The sequence below is a fragment of the Cyphomyrmex costatus genome, unplaced genomic scaffold (assembly GCF_001594065.2).
Source record: "Cyphomyrmex costatus isolate MS0001 unplaced genomic scaffold, Ccosl1.0 scaffold1275, whole genome shotgun sequence".
Classification (NCBI taxonomy): domain Eukaryota; kingdom Metazoa; phylum Arthropoda; class Insecta; order Hymenoptera; family Formicidae; genus Cyphomyrmex; species Cyphomyrmex costatus.
The window spans coordinates 37,773-52,705 of NW_017275255.1; the positions used below are offsets into that span (position 1 = coordinate 37,773).

Below are 14,933 nucleotides of genomic sequence, written 5' to 3' on the forward strand. Positions count from 1 at the left end.
CGATTTCGAGGACCCGGCCTAATCTTTTGTCTCGTCCTCCTCTCTTTCTCCTCTTCCTCTTCCTCCGCCGGTCTATCAGAGGCGCTTTTTCAACGACCTCTTCGCACGTCCTAGAATACGAAATGCGCGCTGCAATTTGCCTGCTGCCGCGTCGACGATCGACGAGATTTCACGAATTCACGAGATCATCCGATGACGGATGATATTCGAATACTTGAATCTTTCACCGAAGAGGAGTTCATTCGCAAAAATAGCTGTAAGAAAGTCGTAAAATATCCTTCACATACTTCATACGTGTTTAGAAAAGTGACTGTAGCACATATATATCTTTGGTACCCTTTTTTTTACTTTTACTATGAGATGAGACGTGTACAATTTAACTACTTTTTTGTGATATAAAATTTACGCTGAGAAAAGGATACTTAAAAATTCATTTGTGAGATGTAGTGTTTATTTACTGAAATAAATCTTTATTTAAATAGGCAAAATAAAAAATTATTCTTAGCAAACCATCTATCATTTTATTTTTTTTTTTTTTTACAATTAATGAGCTACAATTTTATTACAGTCAAATTTTTTTATAATTAATAAATATCGAAGAAAATGTTACTTTTTTTTTCTCTTATACTGTAACTACATTTTATCATGTATTTACGTAATGACATTTTTTTATTGTTTTTGGCTGCTCAAATTGCAAAAAGAACTGTTTTAGCGTAGTTGGGATATTATAATTACAATATATGACGTGTTGGACAAGTTTTATTGCGATTAAAATTACATATTCAGTATTCGTCAAAAAACTATAGAAAATGATTAATAGAAATAAATTTTACACATGTCTCGATTCTATTCTTTTATCACTCAATCTTACTCCACTCGGACTTTCTCTGTATACTTTTATTAACGTGATGATAACACCTGTGATACAATAGTTCAAGAAACACGCGCTCGTTTTATACTCATCTTACAATAATTACAAAATTCCGTTCGGCTTAAGCGGATATTTGGGACGAATTCACCTGTTTTACACTGGCATTTTACTCTTTATTGCTCTCATGCTTTCGTATCAGGCATTGCTCAGGCAATCGTGTAGCTCCGTTTATCGTTAGACCGTACACGGTATTATTGGTCAGGCTTGTCTCGCCGTATGCGATTCGGGATTCTCGAGAAAATGGAAGCGAGGGAGTCACCTCGTTGCCAAATGGACCAGAAAAAGACGTCGTAAAGCGCACGACGCGACGGTGATAAAAAGTCTCGCCAAATTAAAAATTCAGCGATAAGCGGGGATTATATAGACGCGGGGTCCTCCCGCGTTATCTTTATAACTGCTTGTCTTTGCCGTGTTTCCCGATGTATACGCGTTTTCATGCGGCCAAGGTGCATCGAAGTGGGATCGTACCTGGGCCGAGTTAGACGTGTACAAGCCGCGTATTCGAAATAGAAGAAAAAAGAAAATTAAAGACTCACAAGGAATAGCTCTCTTGTTTCCGAGAGTGTTACATTTATTCCTTTGATGAATCGCGGTGGGTTTCATGAACGAGAACGGTGGTTTCTAATCGATTCGAAATTTAAGAAAATCGGGATAAAGGATCGCTTTAATTTATCCCGCTGGGGTTCGGACAAACTTTCTGCTCTGGACCATTACGCAAAGAGACGAATCATTTTAAGGGGTTCGCGATCCAATCCTCTCCCTCCTCCGCGAACATTTCCTAATCTAGTTCGTTGGCCAAACAAATCTACAGTTTCACGTAAATCGCCAGAAACCGTTCGCGATCGGCACAATCGTATCCCTCTTTCGCTCCCGAATTCATATATGTATTTATGCGTGACTGCATCCCGGTTGATGGGCGCGGGAAAACGATTTCTCGATGACTGGAAACTGTATTCGTTGACCATAAAATGAAAAGAGGGGAAAATACAACGTGTCCTCTGAGTCAAATGAATTGAAGTCCGAGCGACGTAGATCAATGTAAAAGGAGATATAACGATTTACAATAGATGATAGTTGCATTGTTAAACACAAAAATATATAAATTGTACCTGTGAAAAATATGAAAAATATACACGGAATCGCCCATTGCAGCACGCATCTTTGTTGGCTGTCGTTTTTATTTTTCGTCGCGTATATTTTTAAAACGCTTAACGTTTCGAAATTCTCGTCGAGAGAATAAAAATTTAGATTTATGGTATTTATTATACTGCACGGAAAGAACAGTTTTGCTGAAGCGTCTAAAAATAGATACAGATCTGAAAATAATATTGTTTAGAGTGTTTAGATCACCGAAATAATATTACGTAGGACGTTTAATTTAAACTGGTCGCTAGAATGTTAAAACTTTTTGCAACTTTGTCGTGAATGTTTGAATTCTACTAATTATTTTGATAGTCCAACAAAATCATTTAGCTAAGTTTTTAGTTACTTCAGCAAAACCGTTCTTTCCGTGTGACAATAAATATTGTATAATTAATTGAACTTTCTGCTTTCGGAGAGATCCATTGTGTGACAATTGCAAGAAAAAAGAATTGTATCAATTACTTCGTGAGTAAAATGAGAATGCAAAGATGTATAAATTGATTGATCGTATAGAATGATAGAATTCATGCTATTATATTTTATCAGCGTCTCATAGAATTCTCTAAAATTTTTTTCTCATCGGTTCGCTCTTTCCGTGACGCTTAGTTTGGAAAGAACTGGATTAACATAAAAGCATCTCCTGTTTATGGTCGCACATACCCCGATATATGCGTTCCTCGAAATTTCAACGTCTCGCTGGCGTCTTGTTTTCGTTCGCCCCCTATCAGAAAGTCGTGGCAGTCCTTTTTTCTTTCTGGATACGGATGGGATTGAATTTGTCAAGGCAGTGGTCAAACCACTTTTTAATGTTTCGTGGGAGATTATTTCGCTACCTCTCATGAGCGGCCGGCTCGTAACATTATCTTTTCCATCCGAGGCCCGCCCGGTGCAACAATAGTTCTTAAAAGATTACGCGCGTCAATATTTTCTGTCTACGATATATCGTGGATCTTTTAAAATTCAATAAGAAATGTGTGGCGCGTACATGTCTTCAAAGTGCTTAAACTCGTTGTTTGCACGTTAATCAAAAAAGAAAAAATTCAGATTTATTTTTTAAAGTTTTTCTAAATTTTATAACGTATATTCTTTGATTATCATAAAGAATAAAATGAGAAATTGCTTAATTTGATTGAGATTTTTCATGAAGATAAATGGAATCACCATAAATCATCGGGAGAAAAAAACGCTTTTATTTTCGATCGATTGAAATTGCGTAATTTTCGGCGCAATCCGCGATGCATAGCAATATTCACGGCTCAGGGGGTCTATTCTCCGAATCTATATCGCATATAAAAATCTATAATTTAAAAAAATCACATATACCTATATGTAACGTATACTGCAGGATTTTCGTATATGCGATATTTTTCAGAATTAAATAAAAGTGGACGGACGTGTAGCGTACAGCTTTTCTATATAGAATTCCTCGAACGGCTTATCGGGACCGAGGCAAAACCGTTTAGGACCCATATTCCTGTCTCCAGAATTCTTATCGAAAACCCTTTGATTCGTTACCACTAATTTAGCGTTCTAAACGCGCGTGTGCGTGCCGTCCAGCTCGCCTCGGGACTAACGGGCCTATAACAATGACTCAACCTATTAGGAATTCGCTGCGTCTGGTCGATCGACTGGAATTGGACGCTAAGTACATAACTAGCTGACCGGTGTAATGGTCTATTAGCCTCAGTAAAAAAATGTGCTGAAATTCCTTTAATTCCTTCGGGCACGCGGATGATATGTGAAAACCGACTTCTCGATCGTTCGCTCTTGCAAAAAATACAGATAACGACCTCGATATCAGTGACTTCGTTTGCCTCTTCTATATTTAATATAGCGAATATTTGATAGCGGTCGAATTTAGCATGTCTGTGTGATCAGAGATATTCCTCCTTTTCCTTTTATATTTCAAACCTTTCGTCACCTTAATTGCGACGCGTAATTGTACACTGAAGTCTAATGGATTCCAGTTCTCACATTTCTTGCTATATATCTTAGATTTCCCTTCTTTCCCTTTTCATTCACTTCGCGAATCCTTCGCAGTATTAAATAGACAAGAATTATGAGTACATATACGACTGCCTTTTGCGAATCCGTCTGTTTGGATTTTAAATAAACATTGATGATGCGTTTCTTTATATACGGATATTATTTTTCGATTTTAAGAGTTGAGAGAGTACACTCCGCGAAAAGACAACATCGCAGAGAATGTCGGAAATACTTTCTGATTACTTTTATATAATTCTGTCTTTTTCTTTGTGTACATTTAAGATCGGTCTATTCCAGAACCATTTGCAACGGGATATGAAGATTGATAAAATTTCGATATTCGTTTTAATCGATTCCGAGTGTACGAATCGTCGCATCTAAAAATATAAAATTAAAAGATAGAAAATAAAATTCGCTAAAAAAATGACATTATTTTCTGGATCTTTATAGAGCGGTTTCACGAAAATGTTATATTCGTTGCAACTATCGAGTTTCTCTTTCACAGACTCTGACTAGTCTCGACGACCACGCTCAGACTCAGGATGTATCCGCCAATTCAACCGGAAACGGTACAGTAGCCGCCAGTGCGACGCAATTGCTGTGCAGCCTGATCCCTGAAGAGCCCTTTGAGAAAACGGTCTTGCAGACTCGCGTTCAAGATATTGCCGGGTAAGTCCTTCAAACGCTCAATTTATGAATATAGTCTTATGCTATGTGTTCTTGAAATTACGATATTGGTGTCGCGTAAGAACCCAATCCTTTTAAATGATAATAACGTTTTTATTAACGTATATATTCGTAAGTCGAGCGGCCGAATGTCATTGGAGGAATTGCATTACTTTGTATTACGGAATCTTTCAAATGAAATTTTTTAATTCAAATTTTTCATAAAAAATATTTTTATTACTTTAGAATTTTGTTATGAAGAAAGAAAAAATTTTTTTTTAATTTTTATCAATTTTTATAACATTTCACTTTTTTTTTAAGCAAAGTTTCTGAAGTTAGTGCAAAACTAATTTAAAATTATTATTTTTTTATATAATATTAATTTTGCAAATTACATGCTGTTTTATTGAAAACATTTATTAAATGATCATTAATCATTAATGATGTATGAATTTCTGAAGTATTATCATCAATTATTGGAATTCGATATTATAAACATATTATATTTAAAACATTGAAAAGTTTATTTAAAATTTCTGTCTAAAACGTATTAAACTAAAGCTATTTTTAATTAAATATTATACAATATATATTCTGATAAGACATTATTTTGAATAATAACACTTTAACAGAATGTTAGACATTATAGCACAACAAATACTACATATTTAACTAACAAATACTAAATATTTAACTAACAGATAGCTATTTTGTTACGCATTATGACGATCGTAAAATTACTTCTACGATATTTTAAAAGATTTATGAAAATGTTTCATATGTGAATTTAAAAATGTTATAAACAATTTATATATTGTACGTAGTTATATTTTTTCTGACATTTTACAAGGCATTGTTTATATTTACTTCAATAAAAAGTATCGTAGAATATTCAATTATTAATTACAAAATGTCGGACCATTAAAATTAATCTCCGCAGGCGACCGAAGTATTATTTCACTGATTAGGGTAATCGAAGCATAATTAGCAGCGTTCCACTTCTTGGATGATACGAACGCTCTACGTAATGGCAGGCAATCATCTACAATGAAATCGTAACTTTTGTAACGTGTTTTTACGCATCCTTCTGTATCTTTTTTATAGAATTCCTCAATAAGAGGGCTAGAGCCGCTGAGGTAGTATTTTTATTAAAAAAAACATATTATTAAAACGACCCTAAAAACGTATAGAATTTATTTAAAAAAACAATAATAGAGATGCACTTAAAGCGACGTCACAAATTTCACGTTACTCAAAGTGTAAGAAACGCATGAAAAACATTTCGATTCGTCATTCGAAACGAACTTGCTTTTTTTTTTTTTTACAAAGTTTCTCCCTCCGTCGATTGACAGTGAAGCCTCATCTTTTTCGCTGAAGCTATTAGCGCCTGACGGGTTTTCACGCATCTTATATACACTCGTTCACTCGAGTGCACGGGTTCTCGTCCAAAATCCGCATCTTTTGATCTGGTTGAGTCGCTCGTTGCGCAAACACGCGCCGTCCAAAGACAGTTGCGCGCCCCTTTGAACGGGAAAGGACGAAAGAATACTCGGCGTGTGCTTTCCGAGGCATCGCCTGGACCACCCTGTCTGAAAATATAACCGTGCCGTGTCGCGCCAATGCCGAACTTAATACGCGAGTCACGCAAAGTGACAAGACGCAAACCGTGTTTTCGTTGCATCGCGCGAGATCCGATCTTTGCCGGGGTGATGTTTCGCACCTGGGTCAACTTCCTTAGTGAGGACCCCCCAAAACGCCTATGTTAACCCCTTTGCCTTCCTCGTCGCGTCTTTCATGCTCGTCCTCTGTCTCTTCGCTCGTGTCTTCCGGGGAGCGAAATCCTGTCGGCATTTCTCATCTCTCGGAACGCGTAAGAACAACATATGTCGGACACCGAGGTTTTATACGCGAAAAGTATCTCTCTAAATGTACGGTCAATCTAATACTCACTGTTGAATTCATAATGTCAGATTATACCCAATTTGAGTCATTTTTAATCATTTATAAATATAGATCGTCACCGTTCCTACTAAATATATCATTTGACTAAAACGACTTAACTCGAGACAGTGTAATGAATTTGATTAAAATTTAGTTTATTAAATGCATATATTAATATGTACGAGTATAGAAGATGTTTGCTTTGACTAAACTAACCATAGCAATGGATTGATTTATATTTTGTCGCACATGAAACTGAAAAATAACAAAACGTTATTTAACTTAAGAAATTAGGTTGCTTCTTTGATATCTAACACTGTATAAGTGCTTTGAAGCATTTTTTTGTTTATCAATTCGTAAAATTATTTTTTTGATTACTCATTTAAATGCTTCAAAGCATTGTAGTGGGACTTTGTTCGCAATACCTTAATCCTTAATATAATACATACGAAATATTTCAATCCTTTACTATACACGCTGGATCATTCATGTATGGAGTTAATTTTCATCACTTGCAGGTATATAAAAATTATTAAATGATTCTTATATATACTTTAACATCTTTGAAAATTTATGAAATTATGTATTAAAAAGAAGGAAAAAATAGACCATTATTTAGCCAAAGGCTTCTAGTATTTCAAAGGAAAGACACGAATGACTCAATCGTATGTATATATTAAGGGTTAAAATACATAACTCGATAAACTTTGATTCCAGGTAAACGTTAAGTTAGATTTGATAATTGAAAACGCGATACACATTTAGCTTTGCAACGTGGACAGTGGATTGATTTATCTATACAGAAAAGAATACTTTTTTTTACAATGGAAAGACCGCGGATCTGAAATTACGCAGTAATTTCCGCTAGATGCGACCTAGTATCGTTAAAAGATCCCAAATTCGTTATCTCTCTTTGGCGTACTTTACAGTTGGGTGAATCTGCGAATTTCATGTTCACCGAATGTACTGTCTGGCTTTGTATAATGAATGACGAAGGTGCGATCAGAATTATTGTCGACCGCGCGCACCGGTAGTGGGATTATTATGATTAATTTCCTGCCGATGTGCGAGAAAGGCCTAGTCACGATTTTTACTCAGCGGCGAGGTTGCTTTTCGCTCGTGTCTTTAAAGCGCGCAGATGTGTAACGGCGATCGATCATTTTGTACGTCGTAATACTTATTTGACGGTCGTTAAGTGCACTCGCCGTCACTCCTTCCCTGAAAAATAATACGCGATCTCTTTTTTCTTTTTTGGCGCGCCAAGACCGATTTTTCCTTCTACGGACCCGATAATATATGGTGATCTACGTTACCGTTGTTCTCCCGACTTGGAGAAAGACAAGCAATTTTACAGCAAGTGAAATGAATGATGAATGACTATCGCTTGCACGGAGTACATTCGATAATGCCTGTTGATGTTCATTCATAGATGATATCATGAAATAATTATTTGGTGGCATTGTAAATGTTGGTGCGTAAATAAGTTACAGTAATGTGGTAATGAATTGCACAATGTATAAACGCCACATCTGTTTGTACGTAAATAGCCAAAAATTATACGATTTTTATATATTTTTCTTCCGTCAATCAAGCTTTGCGAACGTTATATTTGTTCATAAGTTTTTAATACGTTGACTGCCAAATATAAGTTCTCTCATGAGTTGACGATGAATAACCAGCTGCTCACCATTTCGACTTTTCAGAGAAGGCGATAAAAATTTTATTGAATTTTGAAGAATACATTAACATATTTAAATAATGCTGATATAAGAATGGCGTCGAGGATAAAAATATCTAATTGCAGTAATTGTACAGTTAGGTCAATGTGTCAACTAGAAGTACCAAGGTTTCTTACTCATTAAAAAAATTAAACGAATAAATTACTATAACAATAAAGTGATGATAAAACAAATATTTTATCAAAAAATTTTCAGAACTATCTTTTATACAAAAAAAATATATAATTAATTTAAAAAATTGAAACAGTCAATAATGATCGTTTAGTATTCTTTTAGTGTTAATTGATATTAATATTTAGTATAAAGAACCATCACGGATATATACCATATATATTTTTTTCATTTAGATAGTGGATTCTCTTCGTAGTTTTTTAATAAACCAAAAAACTGTAGAGATGTGGTATGGCTCTCTCTGACGATATAATATTCCGATATTGTATAATATAGAAAATATTATTATCATTAGGTTTTATCGATGATGTACGAATCAGATATCTCTTAAACTTTTCGATGGTATATGAACGGCTTTACGAAGTAACAGATGCGTCGTACAAAGATAAGCAGATAAAAAAACGCGTGTGTTTGCCTATCAACTTTTATCCGTTAGCCCGCGTATCCTTCCGCGATCTTTGAGCAAAGAGACGCCGGTAGTGGCGGCTCTCTACAAGGGATCATTTGCCTCTTTCTCTTTAATGCCAACAATGCGAAAGATAAATGAGCTTTTTGTCGTAAAGTACGTGAGTCGTAGAGAATCGCATCCCATTGTTGTTCTCGCGCCGCGAGATATACGTATGTACGAACATGACGCGCACGTGAATGCAAATAACGTACGTCCGAGAGAGACACGCTTTTAAAATTAGACTATTTAATAAAAAATGACCTTTTTAACCACCAGAATGAAAGTAATTGTTTCCCATAAGTTTTTCAAGCACTAAATACGATCCTGTTTACCAAATTGTTCTGTCACGTCATACTTTTAACTCTCCGTTGGTAATATAAAATTTTCATTCTTCGACCGCAACCTGGGTCTTCGAACTTTAGTGCAGATTTTCACATTGTTTCGGAGTGTATAAAAATTTGACATACTTAATTCTTAAAACTTTAACATTGAGTTTTTAGTGTTTTTACTATCATAGAAGATGAGATGATGCAGATTTAAATTTATCAGAATTTACAATAAAAAAATCGATTGTGTTTCTAAAGCCCAACATTGCTGGAGAAATGTTAAGAAATTTGTAGTTAAAATTAAAAAAAAGGGCAACTTTCGTGCATTTTGTAACTAAGATATGTATTGGAGAACTTTTATTGCAATCAAAATTAAGTATGTACACATTAGGAACATTAGGAACTATTATATAGGCGAGAGAGGTTAGATGTATGGCCAATCAATTAATGGTCTCTTTCGGCCTGAGACTCTCGAAACTCGATGATGGAGACCTAAGCAGTCGGCATAATTGTTAGAGAGAAGCACCATAAACAATCAAGTCCGCAAATACTTATCGATGATTTGTTGGAAGGAAGAATTTGTCACTCGTTAAGGCCTATGCTGTCTTTTAATCGGAACAGAATCAAGCAAGTACTTTACTTACGTTTGCGAACGAATGATGTCCGAGCAATCAAATCTCCTCGCTTTTGCTTTTACCCGCATATTTTTGAAATGTTGGCTGGAAGCTGAGTTAAATGAACTTATCGTTGCAATTTTTTATCGTTCTACACTAATATTAGAAAAATATGATCTACTTTCTATGTTACAATTCGAAATTAATAATAATAATTGAATAATAATAACTTTATTAAAGTACGTGTATAAATAATAGCTATTACAGGCATGAACGGGATATTAATCATATAACGTTTCCCTGGGGCGTAAATGTGAAAAGTAAAAATTTTTATTGTCAAACTTAATAGAGCAATTTTTCACATTTCACGTTTCCGCTCTATAGAGAAAATGTTACATGATGAATAATATCCTGAAAAGTGATGAAAAGCTTTGTCTCAAAAAGGGAGAGATTAGCAATAATGCTGCTTAGATTTTGAATAATAATAATAATGACGATGATGATGATGATACACATGTTCGAATACGTGCCTTTTATATCGAAATATTAATTTTGTATTTACATAATATAGAAATAAGTAGGAAGTACGGAAAATAAATGTGAAAGTGATAACCAACTATATCTTCTAACACTTATTAAATTATTAAACAACGAAAGACTTTATCAGTTAGATTACATTTAGTCGTTCTTTATATCATCAATATTAATTAAAAATATAAGAAAAAAAATTATCTCAATAATTTTCAACATTAAATGAATTTATCACTCCAGTATTAATTAAAAATCTAATGCAAGAAAAAGTACAACGCTTGCTAAAATTGAAGAATTTCTGTAAACTTACATAATACATACTTGATAAAATTATATATTATGATACTTAAGTTTGTTGATTTTTTAAAAAATGTAGATGAAAATCTCTAGAAAAATCACTAGTTGCAATCGTAAAATTAAATATCACGAAAATTTCACGTATACGATTTAAAGAAAACAGTTCGATGTTTTGAACGCTTAGTAAGAATATTGGTTTTAAGTTTGATTAGCATTGTGTGCAAGAGCAGATAATGACAATCCGAAAGAATTGTGAAAGTATAATAGAAATGTGCCGATTCGAAAAGCGTTATGCTTCTTAAAGTGCCCATCTTCCCTGCGCGCACCCGAGATAAATCACAGTTTGCACTGGTTAATTGAAACGGATGTAGGAGAAACTCGGCGCGATCTCGCTTTTTGTTTCTCTTTGCCGCACGGGGATTAAATGGGCTTTCGATCAGCTTGTCGACGTCCACGAGCCTAAATTTTCCTTAGCCTGCCCGCGGCTTCCCGTGTCCCCCGTCTATTGTCATAAGGAATTAAAGGACTACGTCTTAATTGTGCGTAGAAATGACGCACTTTCTGTCAGACTGGCGCTTTAAGCCTACTACGTAATCGTTAAAAGATAACGCAGACGAGAGAATTATCTATAACACCCGGAAGCGTAAAGGCGAGGTGTCGAGAAAATTTCGGTCTGAAATAAAAAAAAAACAATGAAACGATTTCTTCTTTGTATTCATGACGCTATTCATGTCAAAGGTTTTCAAGTTTTTAAACTCATTGTTACGTATTAATCCCTTAGATACGAAATAATTATCTTAATAAAATTTGTCGTGCGTTATATTTTTAATGGATATAAAAAAGATATTCTTGCACAATACTTATCTTTAAGCCTTCGCTTTAATGATCATGACTGAGAGTGAAAGTTGTCAGTTTTATTAAAAAGAAAAAAAATCTTGTGACCGAATAAAATAAAAAATTAATTGTCAATCATCTGCTGAGAAACAAAAATCAGTACTCTCAGTCGATTTGATCGTACGACGATCTCTCTCCTTCCTTTTCTTCCCTTTTCCTTCCCCTCTCTCGTTGTCTTTCTACTCTTTGTCAGGCAAATGGTCGGTTGCGTAACTATCGCAAAAATGATTTGCGACGATGTAATCATCAGGCAACATCAAACTGACGTATTAATTAATACGAAGCCCGCGCCTAGGCGAACGGCGGCTCGCGCATTTACTTAACGTAATAAGGTCCACGGCGGCTTCTTCTGCTTGCCTCCTCGCTCGCACGAGGTAGGTAGGGTTTATTACGAAAATGAAAAGGCTACGTTTTAGTCGTGCAACCTGATTAAATCGGGAGTTGCGCGAAACGAGGTTAGACGCGAAACGACGGCGCGCCGGTCTCTTCCCCTTTGAAGAGCGGCGGGCAAAATCTATTTTATTAATATAACGGTGCTGCTGTTTGATCTGATAATTTAGTTTCGCCGTCCTAAAGAGCATCCTCCCCCCTCCCATCTCTCTGTCTCTCTCTCGCTCTCTTTTTTCTCGTACCCGCTGACGCCAAAGGCTCGTTCTCTCGCGAACGTATCTCGCATAAACGCACACTGACGTTTCCCCGTGGGCATTTTCGGACTTCTTTCTCACCCCGTGGCCCCTCTGTTCTCTACCTTATTGATTTCATGCAAATAGATTCGATGTGCGACCCTAACGCGTGAAGAAAATAGCAACAAATGTCGACGTGCGGTAAAATTCCATTTAATTCTTACTATAATAGTCATAAATCATAAAAAAATTGATTGGTCGAATGTGAAGAAAGCAATCGACTGATTAATTTTTATAGCTTATGGTTATTGTTGTACGTGATGTAAGAATGTAAAGTGTTTCATTGCATAATGGCGGTCGAGTATAATTTTGAAGCAAATTTCTTGTTGGAAGTAAATTTCTAATAACTCTATATATATTGACTTATAACGACAAAATTTTCTGGTCGGTCATTGATCTCGAAAGCGAAACACCTTGTATGTTTCATCAACGTAGGTAATAGAATAGGTATATATTATATGGAATTTTCCAGCGACGTCTGTTGCTATTTTCTTATTTTTTCTCTCTTCATGTTTTATTTTTGATTATTCTCTTCACATTAGAATGGTTAATTTTTACAGCTTACGGTTATTATAGTATAAGTATAATGGACTTCTATATACACGTTAAGTAAGGCTCTCCTATAAATTCTTTAATAATACGTACGATACATTATGTTTCCCTTTTCGTTTTATAGCAGCTTTATTTGGAAATTGTATAACATGTATCATTATAACCGGCTCCATCATTCGAAGAATTCGACCAGTCGGGTAAAATCCTGGAAAAAGCGAAATTTAATGTACAAGGTCTTCTCGGAATCGCAATCGTAGGGTTTCGTGACTTTTCTTGTTGAGGGGACGAGGTCATGAAGGAAGGAACTCTAGCTCTAATCGACGAAATCGGCGCGTCGGTGACCAAAAACCGATAACGTACGTTTTGGCGGCGGTCCAAACGGGTGCCGGAGTCGCGGGCACCTGCCACGTTCGTCCTCGGCGAAGGCGGCTTTGGACGAGCCTGAAAATGCGAGGGTGGGCTCGGCGTAGACCGGCAAGATCATCGGCGGTCGCGGAAGAAAGGGGGAGAAGAAGAAAAAACATCGCGGGGGTGAATGAGCGAGGCGGGTTGGGTACGTAATCTGCTAATGGACTGCTCTCCTCCCCTTCGTCTCGTTCTCTCCTCCTCGCTCCCTCTCTGTTTCTCCCGTCCAAATTCACCCTCGGCCGATATATACCCCTCTCCTCCCCCCGTATCCTCCCAACCCTCTTTCGTACGAACTCGACTCATCCCTCCGTCCTTCTCTCTCCCTCCCTCTCTCTTTCTCTCTCTTTTTGTGCCGAGCTATCGGCGACCTACGCGCAACACGCCCAGTCGTTTGCTATTCTTCGTATTCTCGTTACGTTCCTTTTTTCTACGTGTTGCTCGCAGGATTGGTCGATACACCGCGAATCGGTTTAGCGTGCTCGTACACAGGGTGTTGAAAAATTACACATACAAACTTTGAAATCGTATTGGGGGATGAGAAGAGGAGTGGAGTTTCCATAAACGTATAGGCACGGAAAGACTTCTTTTTCCAAATTAAATTGCAAAAGGGATTGGCTTTTTCATAAAGAATTATAGTTTCCGCAGAACGTAAATAGAACACGCATAACTCCTTATACACTTCGATAGAATTTGGCGTAGAATTTTGGTTTGAATCTTGCGCAAATGGAAGGCGCGATTTTATTCGTTTTTATTAAAGAAAATTCGTTTCTAAACATGGTTTAAAAAGTTGTGGTTAGAAGAGATTTTACATACATTGAAAAAAAAAAACATTCTAAATTTTAATAAATAATTTGTTTAAATAGTACTAGCTAAATATTTGTTAAATATAAAGATATAATTGATACAAGAATCATTACGTTAATTTAATCTTTTTTTTTTTATAGAATAAGTATTTATGTATTGTAAGTAAGTGTTTAGTTGGCATTATTTAAATAAATATTTATTATAAGATTTGGTATATTTTTTTCAGTGTACATGTAATATATTTAATGTAATCTCGGAATTTTTTCGCAAGTCTGGAGATTCTTATTTTGCATCACCGAATCAAGAAATTATTTGCTTTATCGATGAATCTGTGATTTTAAAGATGATAAAGGAACTGTCTTTTTTTTGCAAAAGTACGTGTTTTTAACGCGACAAACGCAGAACTGCGTGCGCGGCCCGTATTTAATTAACTTCTTTTCATATTGGAATTCAGACATGCAAATTGCCAATTAAATATTACATCGAATTCACGAATGGCAGGTGGTATCGTTCGCGCGCATAAATAATGATTTAAATTATTACCGACAATGCACGCCAGCCGAATTAATTATGATGACATTGTATTTTATCTTGTAAACGTTGCAAGCGCGCGCAAGCAATAAGTCCTTCTCACTTTCCAATTATTATTAATTATCGGATCGATTGCATAATGCACGCGCCCGTTTTATTTTAAAAGCGCACGAGCATACAATTTTAACGACGACAAAATTGAAACGCGCGAACGTTTTTCTACAACGCGAATGTTTCTATACAAAGGGAATAATATCCTCTACGGATT

At 35.8% G+C, this 14,933-nt stretch overlaps 1 protein-coding gene across 1 annotated transcript in view; it reads left to right on the forward strand.

Annotated features, from left to right (window-relative positions):
* ssp3 (short spindle 3) overlaps positions 1 to 14,933 on the forward strand; it is a 40,671-nt gene that overhangs the window by 8,761 nt on the left and 16,977 nt on the right. Inside the window, exon 11 of the mRNA XM_018550753.1 lies at positions 4,566 to 4,729. Within this exon, the coding sequence (XP_018406255.1) occupies positions 4,566 to 4,729 (164 nt within the window). The remainder of the gene's footprint in view (positions 1 to 4,565; positions 4,730 to 14,933) is intronic.